The sequence below is a fragment of the Pogona vitticeps genome, chromosome 3, assembly GCF_051106095.1.
Source record: "Pogona vitticeps strain Pit_001003342236 chromosome 3, PviZW2.1, whole genome shotgun sequence".
In the NCBI taxonomy this organism is placed as follows: domain Eukaryota; kingdom Metazoa; phylum Chordata; class Lepidosauria; order Squamata; family Agamidae; genus Pogona; species Pogona vitticeps.
The window spans coordinates 246,522,330-246,543,954 of record NC_135785.1 but is presented as its reverse complement, the minus strand read 5'-3'; the positions used below and the strand labels follow the sequence as shown (position 1 = coordinate 246,543,954).

Below are 21,625 nucleotides of genomic sequence, written 5' to 3'. Positions count from 1 at the left end.
CCTAAGATGAAAGAAGGTGGAATGGACCACAGATGCTACTTCAGATTCTATTAATAATGCTGGGTCAAGAAGAACTCCCAGACTATGAACCTCATCCTTAGCAGAAAGAGTTGTTGTTGTTTAGTCTTTAAGTCATGTCCGACTCTTCGTGACCCCATGGACCAGAGCACGCCAGGCCCTCCTGTCTTCCACTGCCTCTTGGAGTTGGGTTAAATTCATGTTGGTCGCTTCGATGACCCTGTCCAACCATCTCATCTTCTGTCGTCCTCTTCTCCTCCTGCCTTCACACTTTCCCAACATCAGCGTCTTTTCCAGGGAGTCTTCTCTTCTGATGAGATGGCCAAAGTATCAGCTTCAGGATCTGTCCTTCCAGTGAGCACTCACGGTTGAGCAGAAAGAGTAGCTGCCCCCAAAGTAGAGGGAGGCCCCCAATCTGCAAACAGTAGGGGCACCCACCTGCAGGACTTCTGTCTTGTCTAGGTCCTTTCCACTCTGCCATTTCAAGATGGATGGTAATTCGCTTGAAATGCTTGTAAAAGGTATTGTGAGCTAATGTGATATAATGAGCAATGACTGGAATTTGGGGTGGGGGTGGGGAACCTTCAGCTGAAATCCTTACCTAGCCATGAAGTTCACTATAGCAGAAGTAGGTTATACTTCACGAAAGCTCACCTGAAATAAACTGGTTGTCTTAAACATGCCACAATACTTTTTGGTTTGCGTTGTTTTGTTGTTGAAACTGACTACCATAGCTATAGTTTTGCAGTTTACTGGGTGATGGTGGGGTTGTTACTATTTTTCAGCATAACCAAATTCACAGGGTTATTGTGAGACTAAAATGAGGAGAATGGGGCAGGGAACTCTTGTAAATTTTTAAAAACATTTCAGAAAAGATTGTAGTAATGACAAGTGCCACAGTGTGGCGCTGTTACTCTGTTTAAGACTTCAGACTTGGTCATGCATTCTGTATTTGAAAAGGCTGACTTTTTTGGATGGCCATCTACAAATTTGATCTGCCACAAAGAAAAGGAGGTTCATGCTTTATTTTGTATGGGTAGCCTTTGCAATATTTATTACATAAATGTGGACAACTGGATCCTTCTTTTGGAAAGAAAAATGCAGTTCTGTAAGTGAGACTCGATCTAGATTTTTTTTCTACACAATTCTCAGCACCTTAATTCAGCTTAGTTCTGTGGATTCTCTGGAATGAGCATCAAGCTGGTACTGTATACAGTAGCTATGTTTCTAGTCTAGATTTGCTCTAAAGATAAAGCTACTGTACTTAATTTCTTTGGTTTATTTGTCAGGTTGTGGATTTTTAAAAAAGTTTTCCAGTGAGTCCCATATCATTGTTAGCAAAGATGTACAGGGGGGTTCTCGACCTATGGAATTAATCCATATTGGAACAGGGTCCATAGGTCGAAAAGTCCGCAGGTCAAAAATGCATTCCCCATAGGAATGCATTGAAAACCAATTAATCCGTAACCCGCTCAAGAAACACCCACCCACACACACAAAATTAAAATAATTTTTTTAAAAATTGACCTTACGTTTTCAAATTCTTCCAGGGGTCCCCCGCCACCGCCATCACCGCTGCCAGAGGTCTCTCGGAGCATCGCCGCCATTGCCCCTGCGGAGGACTCTGAGGGCTTCTGCGCCGCTGCCGGAGGCCTCTCGGAGGTCCCCCGCCGACGCAGGCTTTCCCAGGGTAGACCGGGCCTACCAGGGGAGGGCTTCCCCCAGTAGGCCCGGTCTATTCCCCAGGCTTTCCCAGGGAGTAGACTGGGCCTACCGGGGGAAGCCCTCCCCTGGTCTACTCCCTGGGAAATCCTGGGGAGAAGACTGGGCCTCCTGGGGGAAGCCCTCCCTTGGTAGGCCCGGTCCACGCCTGCATCGGCAGGGGGGAACCTCCGGAAGCCTTCCCCGCCATCATGGGAGGCATCTCAGAGGTTCCCCCCCGCCGCCAATAGTGCTTCCGAGGCACTATCGGCGGCGGCGGGGACCTTCGAGAGGCCTGCCATGGTGGCGGGGAAGGCATCTGGAGGTCCGCCGCCACCGCTGCTGGGAGCCAAGCTGTGCCGGGTGATCCCAGCCATGCTCGGACTCCTGGACTTCCCACAGGAAGGGGGACCTCTGGATGCCTTCCAGGGCTTCTCCGCTGCCATGGGAGGCATCTCAGAGGTCCCCCACTGCCGCCGATAGTGCCTCCGAAGCCCTGGAAGGCATCCGGAGGCACGACCTACAGCCTACGGACTGGAAGGGGGAGGCGGGGAAAGGTCAATTCTCCGGCCGCAAGGTGAAATGAAACTTTGAGGCCGGAGAAGTCTGTAGGTCGAAAAGTTTGTAAGTGGAGCCGCACATAAGTCAAGACTCCACTGTATTCATTTCATGCACCAGTATTCCACTTCCTATTAAAATAAACAAGGGTGCAGAGAAACAACTTTTATCTAATGCGGGCTTTGTGCAGAGCTTAGAAAGTTACTTTTTCAAAGTAATAAGTTATAACTCCAAGGCCCCACAAAAGATAATAGTTACCCATATAGTGAAGTTTTTTTAAAAAAAAGTTGATTTCCTTTTGTGCAAAGTATTTTAGTTCATTACCTTTTAATCACTTTTTTAAAAACATAATTTGAATGCTATCCGCCACTGTCCCACAACTCAAAATATTTGATCTGATGGACATTTGCACAGGAAAGTGTGCATACAACAGCATGTGTCACAGCATAAGCCAATCCTTGGAACTTTTGACATTCCTAACCTTAGAACTGCAGAACTGGCAGGGACGCTGTGGATCATTCAACCCCTGTCAAGGAGGCATAGTGGGGAATCGAACTCCCAACCTCAGCCAGATGCCTAAGCCACTGAACTATTCAGCAGTTCTCCTTCCCCCATGTAAGAAGGTCACAACCCATAAAAAGTAACTTAAAATAACAGTTATACTAAAAAAAACTTAACATTTCTTAAGTTACTATGATAAAATAACAGTTATTATTATTTCTAGAGGATACTAATTAAAGTTAGCTTATTGGGCAGAATCCTATTACTTACATACATTAGCAACCGTCAGTTATAGGATTCAGACTATTATTTGCACCAAATTATTTTTGGTCTGCACCAGTTTTCACCAATTTACCGACCCTGTTGTACCTCTCTGTGTGATAACATCTTATTCCCCAGCTTGGAAATAACACACTAATTTAATGCATTCACCTTAAAATGAGAACTTTGGCATTATACAGGAGAAAATGCCAATTGCATTTGAAGAATGACATTTTAAAAGTAACAGGTTTTGACATTACTTACACCAGCCGGCTACAAATCCACCTAATAGTACCTTCCTCTAGCCTGTATTATTCCAGGTTGGCTGTAAGAATAGGGGATCTTGACAAAAGGTTTGCTGAAATCAAGGTGCACTATATCTACAGTGTTTTCCTGATCTACCAAGCTTGTAACTTGTCGTTTAAAAATAATAATAATAAGATAAATTAATAAGATATAGACCAGATGGGCGGGGTACAAATCAAATCAAATCAAATCAATAAATAAATGACTTGTTCTCTTCAAAGACAGGTTGGTTGAAAGTAAATACCCTCTCCTTTTTGAAGACTGACTGTTTAATGATCTGTTCTACAGTGGGGTCTTGACTTGAGAACTTAATCCGTATTGGAAGGCGGTTCTCAAGTCAAAAAGTCTGTAGGTCAAGTCTCCATTGACCTATAGTGCATTGAAAACCGATTAATCCCGTAACAGGCCATTTTTGTTCCATTTTGGTTTTTTTCTGGTCTGTAAGTCAAATCTCAGGCTGCAAGTCAAACCTAAATTTTGCGGCCAGAGAAGTCTGTAACTCAAAAAGTCTGTAAGTCAAGCCGTCTGTAAGTCAAGGGTCCACTGTATAGGCTTTTCTGGTATTCATATCAACTGACCAGTAAGGGTTACTCAAGCCCTCCATTTTTTAAGGCAATTGCCATCTCCATTCTTTAGGGACCTTGCTTAGTTTTTAAGGGGTTTCAAAGAATATAGATAGAGCCTCCAAGAATGGAGAATGTTGTAGAACTTTTGAGTAAAGTTCATCTGGCCCTGGACGCTTGAGTCAAAGTAGCTAGGTGTTCCTGTGCCATTTCATTACCGGTCATGGGCAGCAGCCCCTGTAATGTTTCTCTTGTGCTTCCTTTTGGAAGAAGAGAAAATAGGTATTCATCAGTTCTGCCTTCTCTCTGTCACCCAGTCATTTCCACTCAATGGTCCTTCCAATTCTTCCTCTCACTCCAAAAACCTTTTCAACTTCATTTTAAAAATTCTTTCTTATCAGTCTGAGCTCATTCTTGACCTTCTTCCTACAAACACTAATGACTCATCTGTACTGTCCCCTGGTGATTTCCCTCTCTTTTTATTTTCTATGTGTGCCCCTTTTAAATCGTAGCTGATGTGAAAGCAATTTATGCAACCAAACATGTTTCTTTAGATGCCTTTTCTTTCTCATGGGAGTTGCTTGTAATTGTCTCTGCAGCATCTCACATTTAAGAAACGCCTCTATCTTATACAGACTCCCTTTCTTTGAATATTTCTGACTGTGGGATCTCACCCAGTATTTTCTTATACTTACATAAATCAGGTTTTTTAAAAGTCCAGGTTGTGCATCATATCACCATCACCTTTCCCTTACTTCAGTATTAAAAAAAACACCACACACACACACACACAAGAGGCCGTATTCACTTCCATCTGCCCAAGTTGTCACTGTTTCCACCACATTGAGCAACTTTCAACTGTTGGTGAGGACCAATTCAGAAGCACCTCTTCTTGCTATTTTCACCTTCTGGATGATAAAGTTGGAGAGTCTTGTGTGGCAAAAGACCACCACCAGGTGGAGTCTGTCTCTACCTGCGAAAGGTGTGTGGGTAACAATAGGAGGGCCTTTTGAAGGATCTCATATTGTCCTTGTGTGAACTAACCATTTTGTACCCGGTCTTTAGACAAATGTGAGTGTCTGTGGCATGATGTAACCTCTTACTTTCTGCCTCATATCTATTTCTAACAGAATGTTAGGTGCCTTGTCCTCAGTAACCTTACTCAGTACAATCTTTGATCTGTGACTTTTCCCTTGGGTCATTTCATTAAGATGCAGATTGTGATCTATGTAAAGTGAGGGCTTCTAATTTCACTGACACCTGGGCATCTGCTTAACTTTCCTCCCCCCCTCTCTTTTATTTTATAAATTTTATTTAAAATTAAGAACTGTTTACAAATGTACAAAGTTCTGCATACACAAAGTCACAGTAATGCTATATATGTCTACCTGGGAAAATACATTCTCTCTCTCTCTCTCTCTCTCTCTCTCTCTCTCTCTCTCTCTCTCTCTCTCTCTCACACACACACACACACACACACACACACACACACACACACACGTTTAACTTAAAAACCCACAACCTCATTCACCAGTGTTATTACAGTCGTGCCCCGCTGGACGATTACCCCGTTTAACGATGAAACCACTTAACGTTGAAGTTTTTGCAATCGCAAAACAATGTTTAGATTGGGTTTTTTCGCTTCACGTTGATCGGTTCCCTGTTTCAGGAACTGATTTTTCGCTTTACAACAATCAGCAAACAGCTGGTCGTCAGGTTTCAAAATGGCCACCAGCTTTCAAAATGGCCCCCGCTGTTTTCTAGGACGGATTCCTCACTATACAGGCACCGAAAATGGCCACCATATGGAGGATCTTCACTGGACGAGCAGGTATTCAGCCCATTGGAACACATTGAACGGTTTTCAATGCGTTTCAATGGGTTTTTTAATTTCGTTTGACAACGTTTTCGCTCTACAGTGATTTCGCTGGAACGAATTAATGTCATCAAGCGAGGCACCACTGTACTTAAATTTTAATATCAAATTTCTTTTCTCCATTTTTAGCGTGGGCAAATATCCAGGTATGTTATGAGTGGTTTCACGCTTGAATTGACACTGCTGTCCACAAATTGAAGAAAAGCAGTCCAAGTATTTATAAACTTGTTGGTGCATGTTGGGTGCCTACCTACTCTTACTTCATGGTTAACTTTTCAGCAAGGACTATTCTCCATATTCTCTCTCACCAAACATTAATAGATGATGTTGCATTAGCCTTCCATCTTTTGGCTATTTTCATTCTAGCAGCTATTAGTAAGTGGTGGTGGTGGGGAATCAACCAACTCCCTTCCTTCTCTTGAGATCATTAGGAAGACTTCATGGGTGGTGGTGGGCGGCATAGGCTCCTGAATGTAGAAGACAATAATCCTGAGAAAGGTTGAAAGTAGCAGGAAAAGAGGAGGACCAAATATGAGATGAATTGACTCCCTAAGGAAGCCACAGACTTCAGTTTACAAGATATAAGCCCGGCTGTTTAGAACAGGACATTTTGGAGATCATTCACTCATAGGGGCACCATTAGTTGGAGGTGACTTGACAGCACATAACAGCAATAAAAAGCGTTGAATTGTGATGGTTGGTTTTCCAGTGCTGAAGTGCAGTTCATACCGAAGAAACTTACCTGCATCTGTATCGGATATATTGCCATTCTCGTCGGTTCTGATTAATGAGGGAGAACAGTTTTGCTGTGAAAAACTGATAACAGAAATGGGAAGTCTTTCTGCTTTAGGTGGGAAGGGATTGTGGCTTTTCATTTTTAATCTCCTCTCTTATCTATCACGCAACTGTTGTAATAGGCTTACCTAGTCCCACTTTGATAGAATTAAAGCATTTAATTTTCATGAAAGCAATTATTCTACTCCTGCTTCTTTCCCTTTTGTTTTGCATCCTGTTCCTACCAGCACATTTCACCAGAGATGGGACAGGAATCTGGTGAACTTGTCAGTCATGTGAGGAGGGAAATGAGTTCTTTATATTGGTTTATGGAAATGATTGCATTGAAATCATTCTCCATGAGCAGCAGTGCATACAGAATGACTTTCTTGGAGCTGTGAAGCGTGGGATGATGGAAGGCTTTGAGCTAGTGCTCATTATTCAGATAGCATTCACTTGTGCTGCCATTTTATGTCTGCCATTGTAGTTTCAGATGATGGACCTTGAGGGTATACTGATGTTAAAGTCTGTGCCACATTTATGTGTGGCTGCTTTGCAAAGGAAACGGGAGCCCAAACAGAAACAACGTTATAGAATGATAGAATAATTGAGTTGGAAGGGGGCCTATAAGGCCATCAAGTCCAACCCTTTGCTCAGTTCAGGAATCCAGATTAAAATACTGTAGATCTGACAGATGACTGTCCAGTTTTCTCTTGAATGCCTCCAGTATTGGAGCAGTCACCACCACCTGAGGTAATTAGTTCCATTGTCGTGCTACTCTAACAGTTAAGAAGTTTTTCCTGATATTCAGTCAAAATATGACTTCCAGTAACTTGAGCCCATTATTACATGTCCTGCACATGGGATGATCAAGGTTAGATCCTGCCCTCCTGTGTATTCAGGTATTTAAAGAGCACTATCATATATCCCTCTAGTCTTCTTATCTCAAGGCTAAACACTCCCAATTCTTTCAGTCTTTCCTCATAGGGCTTGGTTTCTAATCCCCTGATCATCCTTCCGGCCCTCCCCTGAACTCGTTCTAGTTTGTCCTCATGGACATAATGGCTGTGGGGAGAAACCTGAACGGCCTTTGGGTGGCAATGTGAATGTTGGACACTTGTGGTCCCCGAGTCACAGCCGACCCACAGCCTAGTTTTTGAAGCCTTCAACATATGATCAGGCCTCTGGCAAAGCTGACCTCCCTCTGTCCAAACAGTTGTATAGGGGAAGAGGAGAAAGCAGCATGGAAAAGAAAGAGAGAGAAGGGGAGAGAAAAGAGAATTGTTGCCAATTTTGGATTCTGGCTTCACCCATCGCTCGCACATGGCTTGAGTAGACTGGCCCCACCTCAAGAAAATGAGGCCCCTGACAGAAGAGAGAAGCAGATGGAAAGGACTTTTTTTTTCTGCCTGCTATGGCAGCAAAATATGTGGGAAATCATTTGTAGACAAGATTCGGGGACAGCAAACTTGTCTAGGATGACTGGGGGGCCTCGGAACACAGGCAGACTGGTGACATGGGGGCCCACAGGTCCTGAGGTTGACTGCCATGGCACCATCAGCATCGCCTGTCCTCCACTTGCAGAAACCCATTGAAATGCATGGGTGTCAAAGTCAATTGTTCGATTCCCTTTGTACAAGCCTGCTTGCAGAGTGCTGTCTCCTTTACCCGCTAGCCTGATATTAGAAACAAATCAATGCCTTCAGAAAGCTTGTTATTTTCCTCCCTTTCATTTTAGCCTGCTCTTACGTTAATGTTGTCTTCTGCCTGTAGGGCTTATCTTACTCTTTCAGCTAACGGTTGTCATCATTCCTTTGCCGGGGAAATCAATTAAAACTTAGTTAAAACTAATTTTACAACTGCTGACGCAATGCTGGGTTGTCTGCTTTCTGAAATTAACACTCTAGAGAGAGTGCGGGGTTCTGATATGATTCATTTGGAAGGAAATTAGACATGAAGATTGCAGTTGCCAATTACGGTGTGCTTAACGAGGATGCCCAATTGTATTCAGTCCATCTTGCTCCCAGGTAAATGTGCACAGGATTGTTCCATTCAGAGAAATGTACTTAGTGCCTTGGCAGATTGTTTTAAATAGAATATGCGACTTTGCTCACTCTGTGAGAAACAAAGGAAAACAGCTTTTGTTACTGCTATTTTTGAGGAGAGATCACAAGCTGTCATTTGCAAGTGAGTGTCAGGAGCATGAGATGTAAGGCAGGTTTTTTTTAACGTCATAACAGATAAAGCTTGCAAATACATGTGCTAATGTATGATAGATTTTGCAATCTGGACTCTGAGAACAGAGAGCTTCTTAGTCAGAGGAGACCTGTTGGATTAGCCAGAGGAGACCTGTTGGATTCTTAAGTGAGCACTTGCCGAAGACTCATTGACTCAATGGCTGGAAGCCTATTGCCTTGACTCACACACAGTATGCAATTCTCCGTTGCATGAGTGCTGGGACTTCTTTGGCACTACTGCAGTGATCTTGGACTACAGCTCCCAGAAATCCTGGCCAGCAAAATTAGTGGTGAAGGCTTCTGGGAGTTTTTGTATTTATTTCAAAGTGCCAACACTGCAATTAAAACCCAAATACTGAGGTTTTAGTTTAGAAAAAACAACTGCTCCTGCACCGCAAGGGTTAAATGCTTGTGTTTTTTCCCTGTGGGAGGTATTAACAAAGAAATACTTACCGGTCCTCCAATCCCCCATTGGGCTAGACCAGTAATGGTTGCCATTGCACCCCCTCCGCTGGACCACTGCACCAGCAGAAGGGAGTGCCGAAATCCGGGATCGGAGGATGGGTAAGTATTTCTCAATGGTGACTTATGGCTTGGGTGCCCACAGAGAGGGCTCTGTGTGCCAGCTGTGGCACCCGTGCCATAGGTTTGCCATCGCTGCTCTAAGGGGACGGCATTCCATGACTGAGGTGCTACAGTCAAGAAAGCCCTCCTCTGGGTCTCCGTATGAGTTGTTCTGAGTGGCAAGACACAGAAGAGACCCCTACCCGCCCCAGCAGATCATAGTGATTGGGCAAGTTTGTGCAATACCTGAAAACAACAATGGCTATTTTCAGTTTGTGCCATGATTAGCTATTCATTCATTTGTTCATGACATTTCCATTCAGTCTTGTATCTTGAGATTTCAGGTTTGCGCAACAATAACAGACATGAAAAGTTGTATTCTTCCCCCTGCTGTCAACAGGATTTGGGGCAATGGAACTGTTGGATAGCTCAATGGTTTAGGCATATGGCTGAGGAGCCAGAGGTTGGGAGTTCGATTCCCCACTGTGCCTGCTTTACAAGGACTGAACTCGATGATCCACAGAGTCCTTTCCAGCTCTGCAGTTCCATTTCCAAGCTTTACTCTAGATGGACTCTAAAGTGAACAATTGGGTGCAGACTCAATATCCCTATATCTTTAGCCTGGTTTATCAACAGAGACATCCTGTCTAGGTCTACTTGACCCAATGTCTGTACAGTAGTGCCTCGCTTACCGATTTTAATTGGTGCCAAAAAGCATCGCTATGAGAAAACATCGCTAAGCGAAACGTGTTTTCCCATAGAGATGCATTGAAAACCGGATAATCCGTTCCAATGGGAATGGATTGCCGTCCTTAAGCGAAAATGGCCATAGGAAAAATCGCTAAGCGAAACGCGGTTCCCCCATTGAAATGCATTGAAACGTATTCAATGCATTTCAATGGGGGGAAAATTACAAAAAAAATGCAAAAAGAGTCAGAACAAAGCCAAATTAGTTTAACAAAGGGTTTATTAAGTGCACTAACGATTTCGAGCACTCTAAACCCTTTTAAAACATTTTAAAACCTTTAAAAAACAGCGAACATGGGGCTGTCAAAACCATCGTTAAGTGAAACAGGGGGACCTAAACTGTCATCGCTAAGCGAAGCAAGGTCCCAAACATCACTATGCGAAATTCACCCATAGGAAACATCGCTAAACGGAGCACAAGATTGCTCCAAAAACCTCATCGCTAAGCGAATACATCATTAAACAAGGCAATCACTAAGCGAGGCACCACTGTATAGGATGCAGCATAACAGATAAGTTCTTTTTCACCCAATGTTATCCCTGGGTCAGTGTTTTATAATTTCTGCATGAAATGTAAGTAAAGAAGTGTTTTGTTTTTTAAATAAATTGTTCAGCTGCAGTTTCAGTCTTTCTGTTGCTTCTCGAGGGAAGAGGGTTTAGAAGGCTGACATCAGTTTCAAAACATAAATGGTGGCCGAACCATGGGTCCAAAGTGAAATATATATTCTTTGAATCAGGATGGTGAAAGAGACTAGATTCCTCTGTCATATTTTAATCTAGTAGAAACAGATCAAGGCAAGAAGTTAGAAAATTGTGCTTCCCTAACAGCAATACGTTTTTTGGGGGGGCAGGGTCTCTTTAAGTCAAATTAAAAAGGACTCTGATTTTTTTGTTTTCTTTTGCATGAAGACTTGGGCTTTTTAATAATCTTCTAATTCAAGACTGGGTAAGACCCAGGTGTTTGTGAGTCATTTTTCTCTGCCATTATCCCTTTCCAAAAACCCAAACAACCTGTAAGGGATTGGGAAATTTTTTTTTAAGTTTCTTTTTCAAAATTGATTTTGTTTTACAAGGAATTGGGGGGAGGCTTTGTTTTAGGAGAGATATGCACCCCCTAGAGACAAGATGCTTCTTTTTTCTTGAGCCCTTCTCCCCCCCCCCAAACTTGATTCAATCCTCCTCCCTCTGTTCTGGGCTGCATAAAAACAACAGAGTATACTGAAACCGTTGAGAAACCTCAAAGGGTGGCTCTTCAGATAATGAGTCTGCTCCTAATTCCCTGTTATTATCAGTCTTGTAAATTAAAAGCCTCAGACCCACTCTCTTAAGCCCTGCTTAATGCTGCACAGGCATGTACTACTAGTTATTTCTCCAGTGACCTGATATTATCCTTCCTTTCTTTGTTTATTTTTGCTGCTTGGCTTTGCTGCATTGTGAAGGAGTCTTAAAAAAAAACACCACCAAAAAACTGTTGTTGGCCTAAGAGTTCTCAGATTAATGTTACGGGAGCCTAGTCTACCATCAGCTTCACTCCAGACATTTCACTCCAGACAGTTTTCCCTGAAGGTGCTATTTTTATCCTTTCCTCCGTCCTCACCATGCCGAACATCCTCAGCCACATTCATCTTTCTTTGCAGAAAGATCCCCCTGTGTACTCCATGGTTGCCCCTCTGTCCGTTAACACATTTTACTTTGTCCGTACCCTTATTTAGGTCTTCAAACCCATGTGGGATAGTCACATATAGAGTTCTAGGCTCTCTCCATAAATCAGTCTCCCAACTCACATAGAGAAACCCCTTAGGTAGCAAAGCATTTCTGTTTCAGATTCACCCTTCTCCACATTTAGGAGGATAATGAAATCAAAGATACAGGAGGTGCTGCTGAAGAGTTCCCATCTCTACACGGATATGCTACAAGAACTTGCAGACCGTGTTTTCTGCAGAGAACGGGGATGAATTTTGCATAAATTGAGCAGCAATCCTTCTTTCAAATTGCTTTCAGCTGTCGGAAATCAACTACCCTCAGCCGTATATGCATAGCAGTGCATATAAATCTTGAAACCATTTAGCTTTCACAGATAATAGAAATGACTTTGTGGTGATCTGTTTTGAATGTGTGTCTTGTTTCTCCTGTCGTATGCCAAAGACTTGCCTTGGGGTGGGGGGACAGCCTCTGCCTGCTGATGAAAGGACTCCAGGGTGGGAGCCAGGATAGCACCCCCCTTTCCAAGAAGTGGACAAAGTCCCCTTGATTTTTGCTGACTGAATGTGCTAAACTAGTTAGGAAACAAAGGGCACTCCAATTAGAACAAAGTTAGTATTCTAATTCTTTCATTAATGAAACTAAATGATACTCTACTAGACAAATCTGGGTAAAAACACTAGCTTAAACTACAGAAGGGCAGCGCATATGATTTAATTTCTAGATTTGTTTATTCGATATATCCGAGCTGGCAAAGATACTTGTCTGAAATGTATTTATTTATTTATTCATTTATTTATTTATTGCATTTATATCTCGCCTATCTAGTCAACGACCACTCTAGGCGGCTTCCAACACATAAAACAACAATCTAACAAAATTACAATATAACAAAATTTATAAACATCAGTATAAACAAATTATCCAAAAGGAAAAAGGAGGAAAAGAAAAAAAATCAGGTATTAACTGGAGGGAAGACCTGCGTAAACATCCAAGTTTTCAGTTGTTTTTTAAAAATGCCCAGCAAAGGGGTCGCATGAATCTCCGGAGGGAGGTTATTCCACAGGCGAGGAGCCACCACCAAGAAGGCCCAGTTTCTAGTTTTTTCCTTCTGGGCCTCCCTTGGTGTCAGGCTCCTCAGCCTCACCTCCTGACTCGATTGGGTGATACGGGTAGATTTTGGTGGGAGCAGGCGTTCTGCCAAGTATCGAAGCCCTAAACTGTTCAGGGCTTTATACGTAAGCATTAAGATTTTGAAGTCAATGCGGAATCGAATGGGCAGCCAATGCAAAGTGGCCAGAGTGGGAGAGACATGCTGATATTTTCTCACTCCACCAAGAAGTCTGGCCGCCACATTCTGCACCACTTGAAGTTTCCGCATCAACCTCAAAGGTAGCCAGCGCATTACAGTGGACAACCACTATCAGCCCATGTATACAGGGAGAAGCTGAAGGAACCACTGATCTGATGCAATACAGGTACCGCATGTATTCCTGTGCCACACCACTCATTCCCAACCATCTGTTGTTTTCTCATTGCAGGTAGTGGTTCAGTTCCCCACTTCTTTCATATTATGAGGCGACAGTGTACGGAGGAAGAATGGAGGGTCATTACATCCATGAATAATGAGTGGCTTCAGTTGGATATGTTCCACAGACACTGGGTAATAAATCATTTTTACTGTAAAACATTTTTCCACATTAGCAGTCCAATTAAAATAGTCCCAGCTCAGAGCCTCCTCTCTGAGCTCGATTTCTTTAAAATGTATTCATATTTATCTGCCGCAATTACTTTTGTAATACATATTGTGAAAACCTACAAAGAGAAATCCTGGGGGATGCCAGATCCTCACTTTCATCCTTCGGTAGTTATCTAAAGTTCCTTTATTTGGAACGTTTGCATTCTGACCTTCCTTCATAGGAAGACTGTTGTTGTGTGGGAATTTGAACCCAAGTCCCCTCAGTGTAGCCAATACCTTGCTACATGTGTAAGGAATCTCTTTCAGCCTGTGGACCAAACTCCATTTGAAAGGATATGCCGGGGGCCATATTGCAGTGATCGGTGAGCCCAAAAGGAAACAAGTACGCCCCAAAATACCAGTATATTTTAGCTACTAGCTTTTGATTGTCAGTAACAGGATGCCAAAAGAGCCAGATTTGTCCAGAGGCCTTGAGGTTTCCTACCCCTGGCAATATGGGTTGCCTTTTTTTATTCCATTGGTTCATAATTTGCTTTTATTTGGCCCCTAACTTCTAATATTAAAATGCCTCAATTCCTAACTCTAGGAATAAAGGCCAAATGGGTAGGTAGAAACAACACTTTTCCAGCAAAGCCAGCATAGAGTCCCACAAGGCTAACAAATGTATCGTAGCATGAGCTTTTGTGCAGTGGAGCTCTCTTTTTGGAAAAATGTATGTTATTTCCCACCCGCTCACCTACAGCTTCAGGATTTCTGCAAATGTACATCTCTATAAGGTTAGACTACAAAATGTCGGTGTGAGAGGCTGTTTGAGAATCATTCAAGTCTGAGCTTCCTTTGGGAAAAGTGGGATGGAAGTGTGATAGGGAACAAGTGATTGCATGGCAGTATGAATAATCAGCAAATATTCAAAAAACCCATTGATTGTCCTCAGATTTTTATGACAATTTCTGGTTAATTTATTGAGTACATTACAGGAGGCCATCAGTGTTGCTCCATTTTCTTGTACCACCCTGTACATGCATTATATAAGCAAGGACATTCAATATACAGTAGGATCCCCCTATTCACGGGATCAGTATCCACTGATTCCCTTATTCTCTGCCTAAAAATATTAAATAAAACTGTACCTCGAGTGTTTGTACCATAACTGGCCACTAGAGGGAGCCAGAGACAATGCAGTGTATAGCATCTGATACAGTATTTCTGTATTTTTCGGCGTCCGTGGGGGGGGCCTTGGAGCTGATCCCCTGCGGATACCACAGTCCTACAGTACATAAAGCAAAAGCAAAGTGTGCTGCTTATATACCGCCCCATAGTGCTTCAAGCACTCTTTGGGCAGTTTACAAGTTAATCATGCAGGCTACACATTCCCCACCCTGACCCCCAGCAAGCTGGGTACTCATTTTATCTATCTCGGAAGGACAGAAGGCTGAGTCCACCTTGAACTGGGCTGCCTGGGATTGAACCCCAGGTCGTGAGCACAATTTTGGTTGCAGTACAGCAGTTTAACCACTGTGTCATGAGGCTCTTCAATATACAGGTGAGAACACGATCTGATTTGGTATAGCTAGAGGAGGGATTTTAATTTATGCATGAAGAGCAGTACCACCTCTTTACGATTTCTATTTAGAGGCAACTTTATAAGTTTAGATGAATATTTTACAGGCAGGAGGAAATAAAATACTATACATTTGTGTTTGTTTATTTCTAGGCATTAAAAGAGAGCTTTATCAAAGCCATTGGGGTTGGAATAGGTTTCGATCTTCAACGAATTGAGTTTCATGTCTCCCCACTGCAGCTGGAAGTGGAGAAAACATATAACGAGACAATTATGCTCTTGGATGGTGAACAAGAAAAGGAGTGGACTTTTGAGGTAAACCTGAAGATTACTTCCTAAATTTGTGACGTGTGTTAGCTCAGAAGATGACCGTATATATTTCACTGCTGTAAACTGGGTAGGCAAAATAATACATCTCAGATGTTTTGGAATACAGCACCCATGATCCCTGATCATTAGCTGTGTTGGCTGAAGCTTCAGGAGAGGGTGGATGTAGTCAAAGAATATTTGGATGGATATCTGGCTACGGAGCCAGAGATCGGGACTTCCAATTCCCCACTATGCCTCTTGCGAAGTAAAGCCTTGTGCAGTCCCAGGGTGCCTCCAGAAGAAGGGAATGGTGAACCACTTCTGAGTATTCTCTACCCAGAAAACCCTGAAAATGGTTGCCACAAGTCAGAATTGACTTGATGGCACATGATTATTATCATTGTTGCTTAATCCTGAGGTAAATACTTGAACTAGAATCATAGAATCATGCAGTTGGAAGGGGTCTATAAGGCCACCGAGTCCAGCCCCTTGTTTAGTGCAGGGTTTTCTTAAATATATCATTAGAATTACCCTTCTCATCAACTATAGTCTCTTCCCCCCCCCTAAATTTTGACAAGCAAATAAGTTATAAATACTTTGTCTGAAAAAATGAATTTCTGCTTAGATTTAAATCTTGTTCCATGACTTCTGAGATTTTCTTAAATAAACTTCTCTAATGAAGTTTCTCTCTCACACACACATACACACACATATACACAAACATTTTGTCCTTCAGAAATGCTTCTACAACTGCAGAAGTGATTGGAGCATCCATAAAGCTTTTAACATCTGTGGTCTATGTGACCTCATGCTAGTATCAGCGGTAAACTAACATTAGGCTTCTGTGCATTACTTATTTTAAATGGGAAATTATGTTAATGGGAGCCACTGAAAAATAACCTCCTAATTGCCAGTTTATGATTTGATGTTGTGTCAAAGTGAAGAATCAAAAAACAACAACAGGTGAAAATCGGTTGCTTCGTACCTTAAGTATAAGTCATGAGGAAAGTGCCTAGTTTGAATCATCCCCATTGAGTAGAAAGCAGTTTTTTAAATACTATGAACACTGTTTCGTTTCTTTACTGATTTTTTTAAAAAAATTCAAATAGGGTGAGAGAGAAGCCATGGTAGAGGGAACGAAGGGTGGGGATAAAGGGTACTGAAACGTAAGGGAAAACAAAATTTTGACACCTGTACAAAAGAAGTGATGTTGATAGCGTTGAGGCTTGTGTCACATTGATTAGATTGCAGAACTGTACTGAGGACTCTGCTGAAGTACCTGGGTTGAGGTTGACTCAGCCTTCCAGCCTTCCGAGGTTGGTAAACTCAATACCCAGCTTGCTAAGGAGGGAGGCAATGTGTAGCCGGCATAATTAAACTGTAAACCTGACAGTAAGAGCTTTAAGCACTGCGGGGCAGTACTGTATATAAGTAACACCCTTTGCTTTTATCATCTAGAACAGTATTGGGCAACTTCTGTGTGTATAAAGGAAAAAAATTGTCCACCATGGATCACTCCTGTATCACCAAAAGTCTGCAATGAAATACAAAAATCCCTTAAAACAAGTAGGAAATACTAATTTGGGTCAGTCTTCTGAGCTTACCTCCGGCATTCAACAGTGAGCTGAAAACCTTGCCCTCTTCAGATGTTCTGTGCAGGTTTTAAAGGGCTTTCCATGGTTTGCCCCTAAATCTCAGCTCCAGGGTTGAAAGAGCCCTGTAAGAAAGGACTTCTAATGCAGTCAGTTCCCTGTGGTCTTTGGTCAATGGTTTCTTGTACCGCATGCAGCTGTGGATGTGGGGAGAAGCACCAGCACTCCCAAGCAATGCCAAGCCAGTGGACCTGGTCTCCATTTAAATAGCCCATTATGCCTCAGACCAAAGCTGTACTGGGAAGACTGCAGGAAGCTAAAAGCTGTGACTGCATCTAAATAATTAATTAGTTAATTAGTTAATTAATTAATTAATTAATTAATTAATTATACTTATATCCCGCCCATCTAGTCGTTGACTACTCTGGGCGGCTTACAACAAGTAGAGCCACATGGCATCACTTAGACTACCATAGAACCTGTATTTTGTTTTTAGTGTCCTGGACAAATCTTAGGCTTGAGTCCTCTCAGGACAGCTGCCCATGGGGGTCAAGTGCTAGCACAGCATTAGAGGAGACCTATCTTTACCAAAAGCAATTTTCTTTCTTTCTCTAGCAAATTATGGCCGAACAAATTGCTGTGGCTTTTTTATTATTATTATGGAAGGGTGCTGAAGTTTCAGCTTCAGTTTGCCTAGACTGCCAATTCTCCAGGCATCTTGAAAATTTTAGTAGTGAAATGAAACAAATGTTATGGTTCTGTAAATTCTTATTTCTTCTATCCCATGTCTGGTCAGATTTGTATCCTCAAACTAGAGCAGGGGTCTCCAGATTACGCCTGTGGGCCACATCCAGCCCGGCTTGCCTTTTTATCCGGCCCTGGCATATGAAGAGGAGGGAAGCCTGACCGAAGCTTTGCAAAGACAGCGGGGGTGGGCAGTCGCTTCTGTCAGGCTTGCTTCCTCTTCCTCTCTGCACCCAGACATAGGAAGAGAGAACGGGGACTCAAGCTTGGGTCCCCCTTCCCTCCTTCGGCCCTTGAAAATGTGTAAAATATATGATGTGGCCCTCATACTGAAAAGTTCAGAGACCCATGAACTAGAGCAATGGTCCTTCAGTGTTGTCATTTCACTTCCCAAACAGGAAACCCGTCTGGATGATTGCCACCATGTTGCCGTTGCTCTGGAAAAAGCAGGAGACTTCGGGAGCAAACATGCTGTGGTAAATAGCTGTGGTATTTTCAGACTGTTTCTGCACATGTGCAGTCTGTACGAGGAATGCTGCATTCTGAAAGACAGGATGAACGGCACATGCACTGTCTTGCAAACTGATTTTAGAAACTCTCCAATTTATTCTCAGGGAAATTAAGAGTAAATATAAAGAATAATAATGGATCAAAATGGGAGCATTTTTCTCTTTTTGATGTTGATGTGTGGAGATCTCCCTCATTGCAGTTTTGAAATATAACCATGTATAATATATATATATTAGGATTTAGCAATTATATAAAGACAGTTAATGAATTTCATATGTATAGCAGAGCCCAGTATATTGTGTCCCTCAATGAACCATGGGAAGACAGCCGTTGTCTGAGAAGCGTAGAGACGTAGAGACACATACGTTCCCTACTTTTAGAAATGATGTGGTGGCTTCTTCCTGAAGGAATATCAAAGGGAGATCCTGAGAAAGGAATTGCAGAGGAGCACCTTGGGAAAGAAAGTTCAAAGGAATACTAATTTAAATGACTCACTTTATGGCCCTTTGTGTGTTTCTTATATAGCTGTGTACTCTCTTTGGTTTTGTAGACTGTCTTTACGTGCATCGCTGTTGCATATATGGCTGTCTTTACTGGCCAGTATGAATAAATATTTTCCTAACCTTTCAATATGCCTCATTACAAATTCCTACCTGAAAAGCTCTCCACAAGTCCTCCAGGTCCTTGAGATTCCCATCCACATACGTAAAATCCTTGCTTTCTTTCACAGTGGAGAGAGAAATATTGCCCTCTTTGTAATTCATTCATGGAACTTCTGGGCCTGCTTGTAACCATTCTTCGTTTTCTTGTAGGCACCCTACACCACCGTGACCCCGCCTGCGTTTACAAAATTGACTTTTCATGACCTGGTTGCCTCGGCAGTTCCTCTTGCTGCTGAAGACCCTGCTTGCTGGGATAACTTTTGTTCTAGGCAGGAATCGCCAGCACGACAGAGTTCTAATCCAAGATGAGAGCAGCTGTGTTCGCAAGAAAATAAGTTGAAAGCCTTTAAAACCCACCCACTGTTCCTCTTCCCAACAGTCAGTTTACCTGTTTGTTTTGGGGGAGAGGACAGTGCTTGGAAAAAAATGATTACAGCTCCCTTCCGTTTGCACCACTTTGCCTGCTTTATATGGAATGCTTTCTGCTTCAAATAACGCTGGGACTGGATTCTGATGAGAAAAGCTGGAGATTTTTCTGCTTTCTACCCACGCAGGTGTGATTATCCAGCTTCTCAGTCTCCCCTTGTAATGATGGAGATGGCATGGCCCATAATAAAGAACTTGGCACAATCATGTCCTCCAAAAAAAATATCCTGTAATATGCGCCACAAGGCCAACAGGCCACACTGTAAGTACGTCACCCCTGTTGGTTTTTGTGTAACAACGCTAGTCAAACAAGAAAGAAATTTTTAAAAGCTTGTGGAAAATCAAGAAATAAGGTGGGTAGTTCAATTATTGGACCATTAAAAATTCAGAAATGGATGAGTTTTATAGAACCCTTCATCAGGCTGGGCATGGCAAACCTGGGAAGTAGGGAGAGAAGTATAGTGCAAAAACTATACTGACTAGAGGTGAAGCTTCAAGTGCTGTGGTTAAAACAGAGGTCCGAATTACAGGCTGCAAACTTTAAAAGATCAGTTTGAAGTGTATTGGTATTTCTAGGTATCACTTCAGGCATTGACAGTCAGAGGGCGACCGCATGAGCATTTAGCCAATTGTTTGGTCCACTGCAGGGATGTGTTGGTTCGCTCCTAAAGATGGAAATCAGATGACCAGCCCATCCCCCAGAGTGATTCTACCTGTACTTTTCTGGTGCCTGTTGGGGGCTTCTACATTTCTTATACAGGTAGGATCATTCTGCTTTGGTTCACTTCCAGCATTCTGGACAGGTTCCAGGGAGCAGATAGCTCATTCTTTCAAAGTGCAAGCTTCTCCTAAGCCCTTTTATATCCTTACCTGGCTATCCTTCCCACAGTTCATTCCCCTGCTTACAGCTGTAGAAAATATCCACTGGGAGATCACGGGGCCAGTGGTTTCATGGAAACTACATATGTTTGAATGTATAACCTTTATTTTTTCTGAGTGTCTCAACATAGGATGGAAAAGATAATAATGCTAGGAAAAGTTGAATGCTAGGAAGGTTGTAGGAAAAGAAGAAAACCAAATTTGAGATGGATTGTTTCTATAATGGAAACCATAGTCCTTTATCAGTTATGGCTGTTTTGGACAAGGTATTTGCTCTAAGTGGAAAGTGACTTGACAGCATGTAACCACAACCACAACCTTTTTTTCCATTTACTGTCTAATATGGGTGACTAAATTGTCAGAAATCAATCGAACTGTGTTTGGAATGAGATGTTTTGTTTGTACAGCAAGGGTGCAATAAAGACAAGTTCCTTTCTGATACATTTTCCTTCTTAACTAGGCTTCTGAGTTAGCTGCTGTTGGTGCTGTCACATAATTTCTTGCAAATCTTTAAGACGTTCACCTTCTCTTGTTGCCCACATTGATCATTAAAACCACAAGGCACAGAAGCTATAAATCTCTCTTCCTTATGCTAGCAGGTTTAAGCAGAATGATTTAATAACTCTAAATTCAGGACTACACAAAAGTAGAATAGCTCCCATGAGATTTGTTAGGTTAAAACTCAGTGGCACCTCATTTATCCACAATGAAGCGTCTCAGTTCATTGTGGAGGTGACCTTTCTGTCCATGTTGCTGGCTGTCATGGTTTCCTTAATACTATCACATCACCCAGACTGCTCACAGAGAATACATAAAAATGCTAAAAGAATGTTTTGGGGGAGGGTTGAAATCCTAGATTTTTCTCTAGCCATTTAGCTTGAACAGCAGTGATGATTTGGGGGGGGGGATGCACTTTTCCTGATGCAGCCTTCTGTCTTGAAATGCATATTTGTATGCCGGGGGACCGATTCAATATTTCTGTAGAAAAATGAGGAGGGCATCTTAATATGGAACGTGCAGCAAAAGTCCAAAATCTCATTCTTAAATAAAGTCATGCAGAGAAATAGCAGTACATATTAAGAGTATTGCAAGCATATTTCATATTTACAATAACTAGAGAAATTCTAACAGCGGCAAGTCATATTCTACTTTTTGCTTTTTTGCTATGCATACTATTGCACACCACATTCAGTGGAGTGTCTGTTATGGAGTACACACCAGCAGTAGTGGGTGGAGAGCAAAGGTCACCCTTTTCCTCCTCTTCTGCCATTGCACCCCTCTCTACGAGCTTGCTACCCAACACAACTGATCTTATGTCAGAAAACAAACCAGGGCCAGGCCTGATCAGCACTTGAATGAAGGACCCAACACAAAACACAAGGGGTATCCTGACAGAGCTAGTACAGAATTCTACCTGTAACTCTGCACGGCTACTC

General features: G+C 42.4%; 1 protein-coding gene across 3 annotated transcripts in view; it reads left to right on the top strand.

The window, feature by feature from the left end:
- Positions 1 to 20,628, top strand: part of AASDHPPT (aminoadipate-semialdehyde dehydrogenase-phosphopantetheinyl transferase) — a 28,547-nt gene extending 7,919 nt beyond the window's left edge. For all 3 annotated transcript variants that reach the window (XM_020805177.3, XM_020805178.3, XM_078390089.1), the window contains 4 exons: positions 13,349 to 13,470; positions 15,221 to 15,382; positions 18,111 to 18,188; positions 19,035 to 20,628. In XM_020805177.3, coding sequence (XP_020660836.3) covers positions 13,349 to 13,470; positions 15,221 to 15,382; positions 18,111 to 18,188; positions 19,035 to 19,193 — 521 coding nt within the window. In that variant the 3' untranslated portion in view covers positions 19,194 to 20,628. The remainder of the gene's footprint in view (positions 1 to 13,348; positions 13,471 to 15,220; positions 15,383 to 18,110; positions 18,189 to 19,034) is intronic.
- Positions 20,629 to 21,625: the final 997 nt, after the last annotated feature.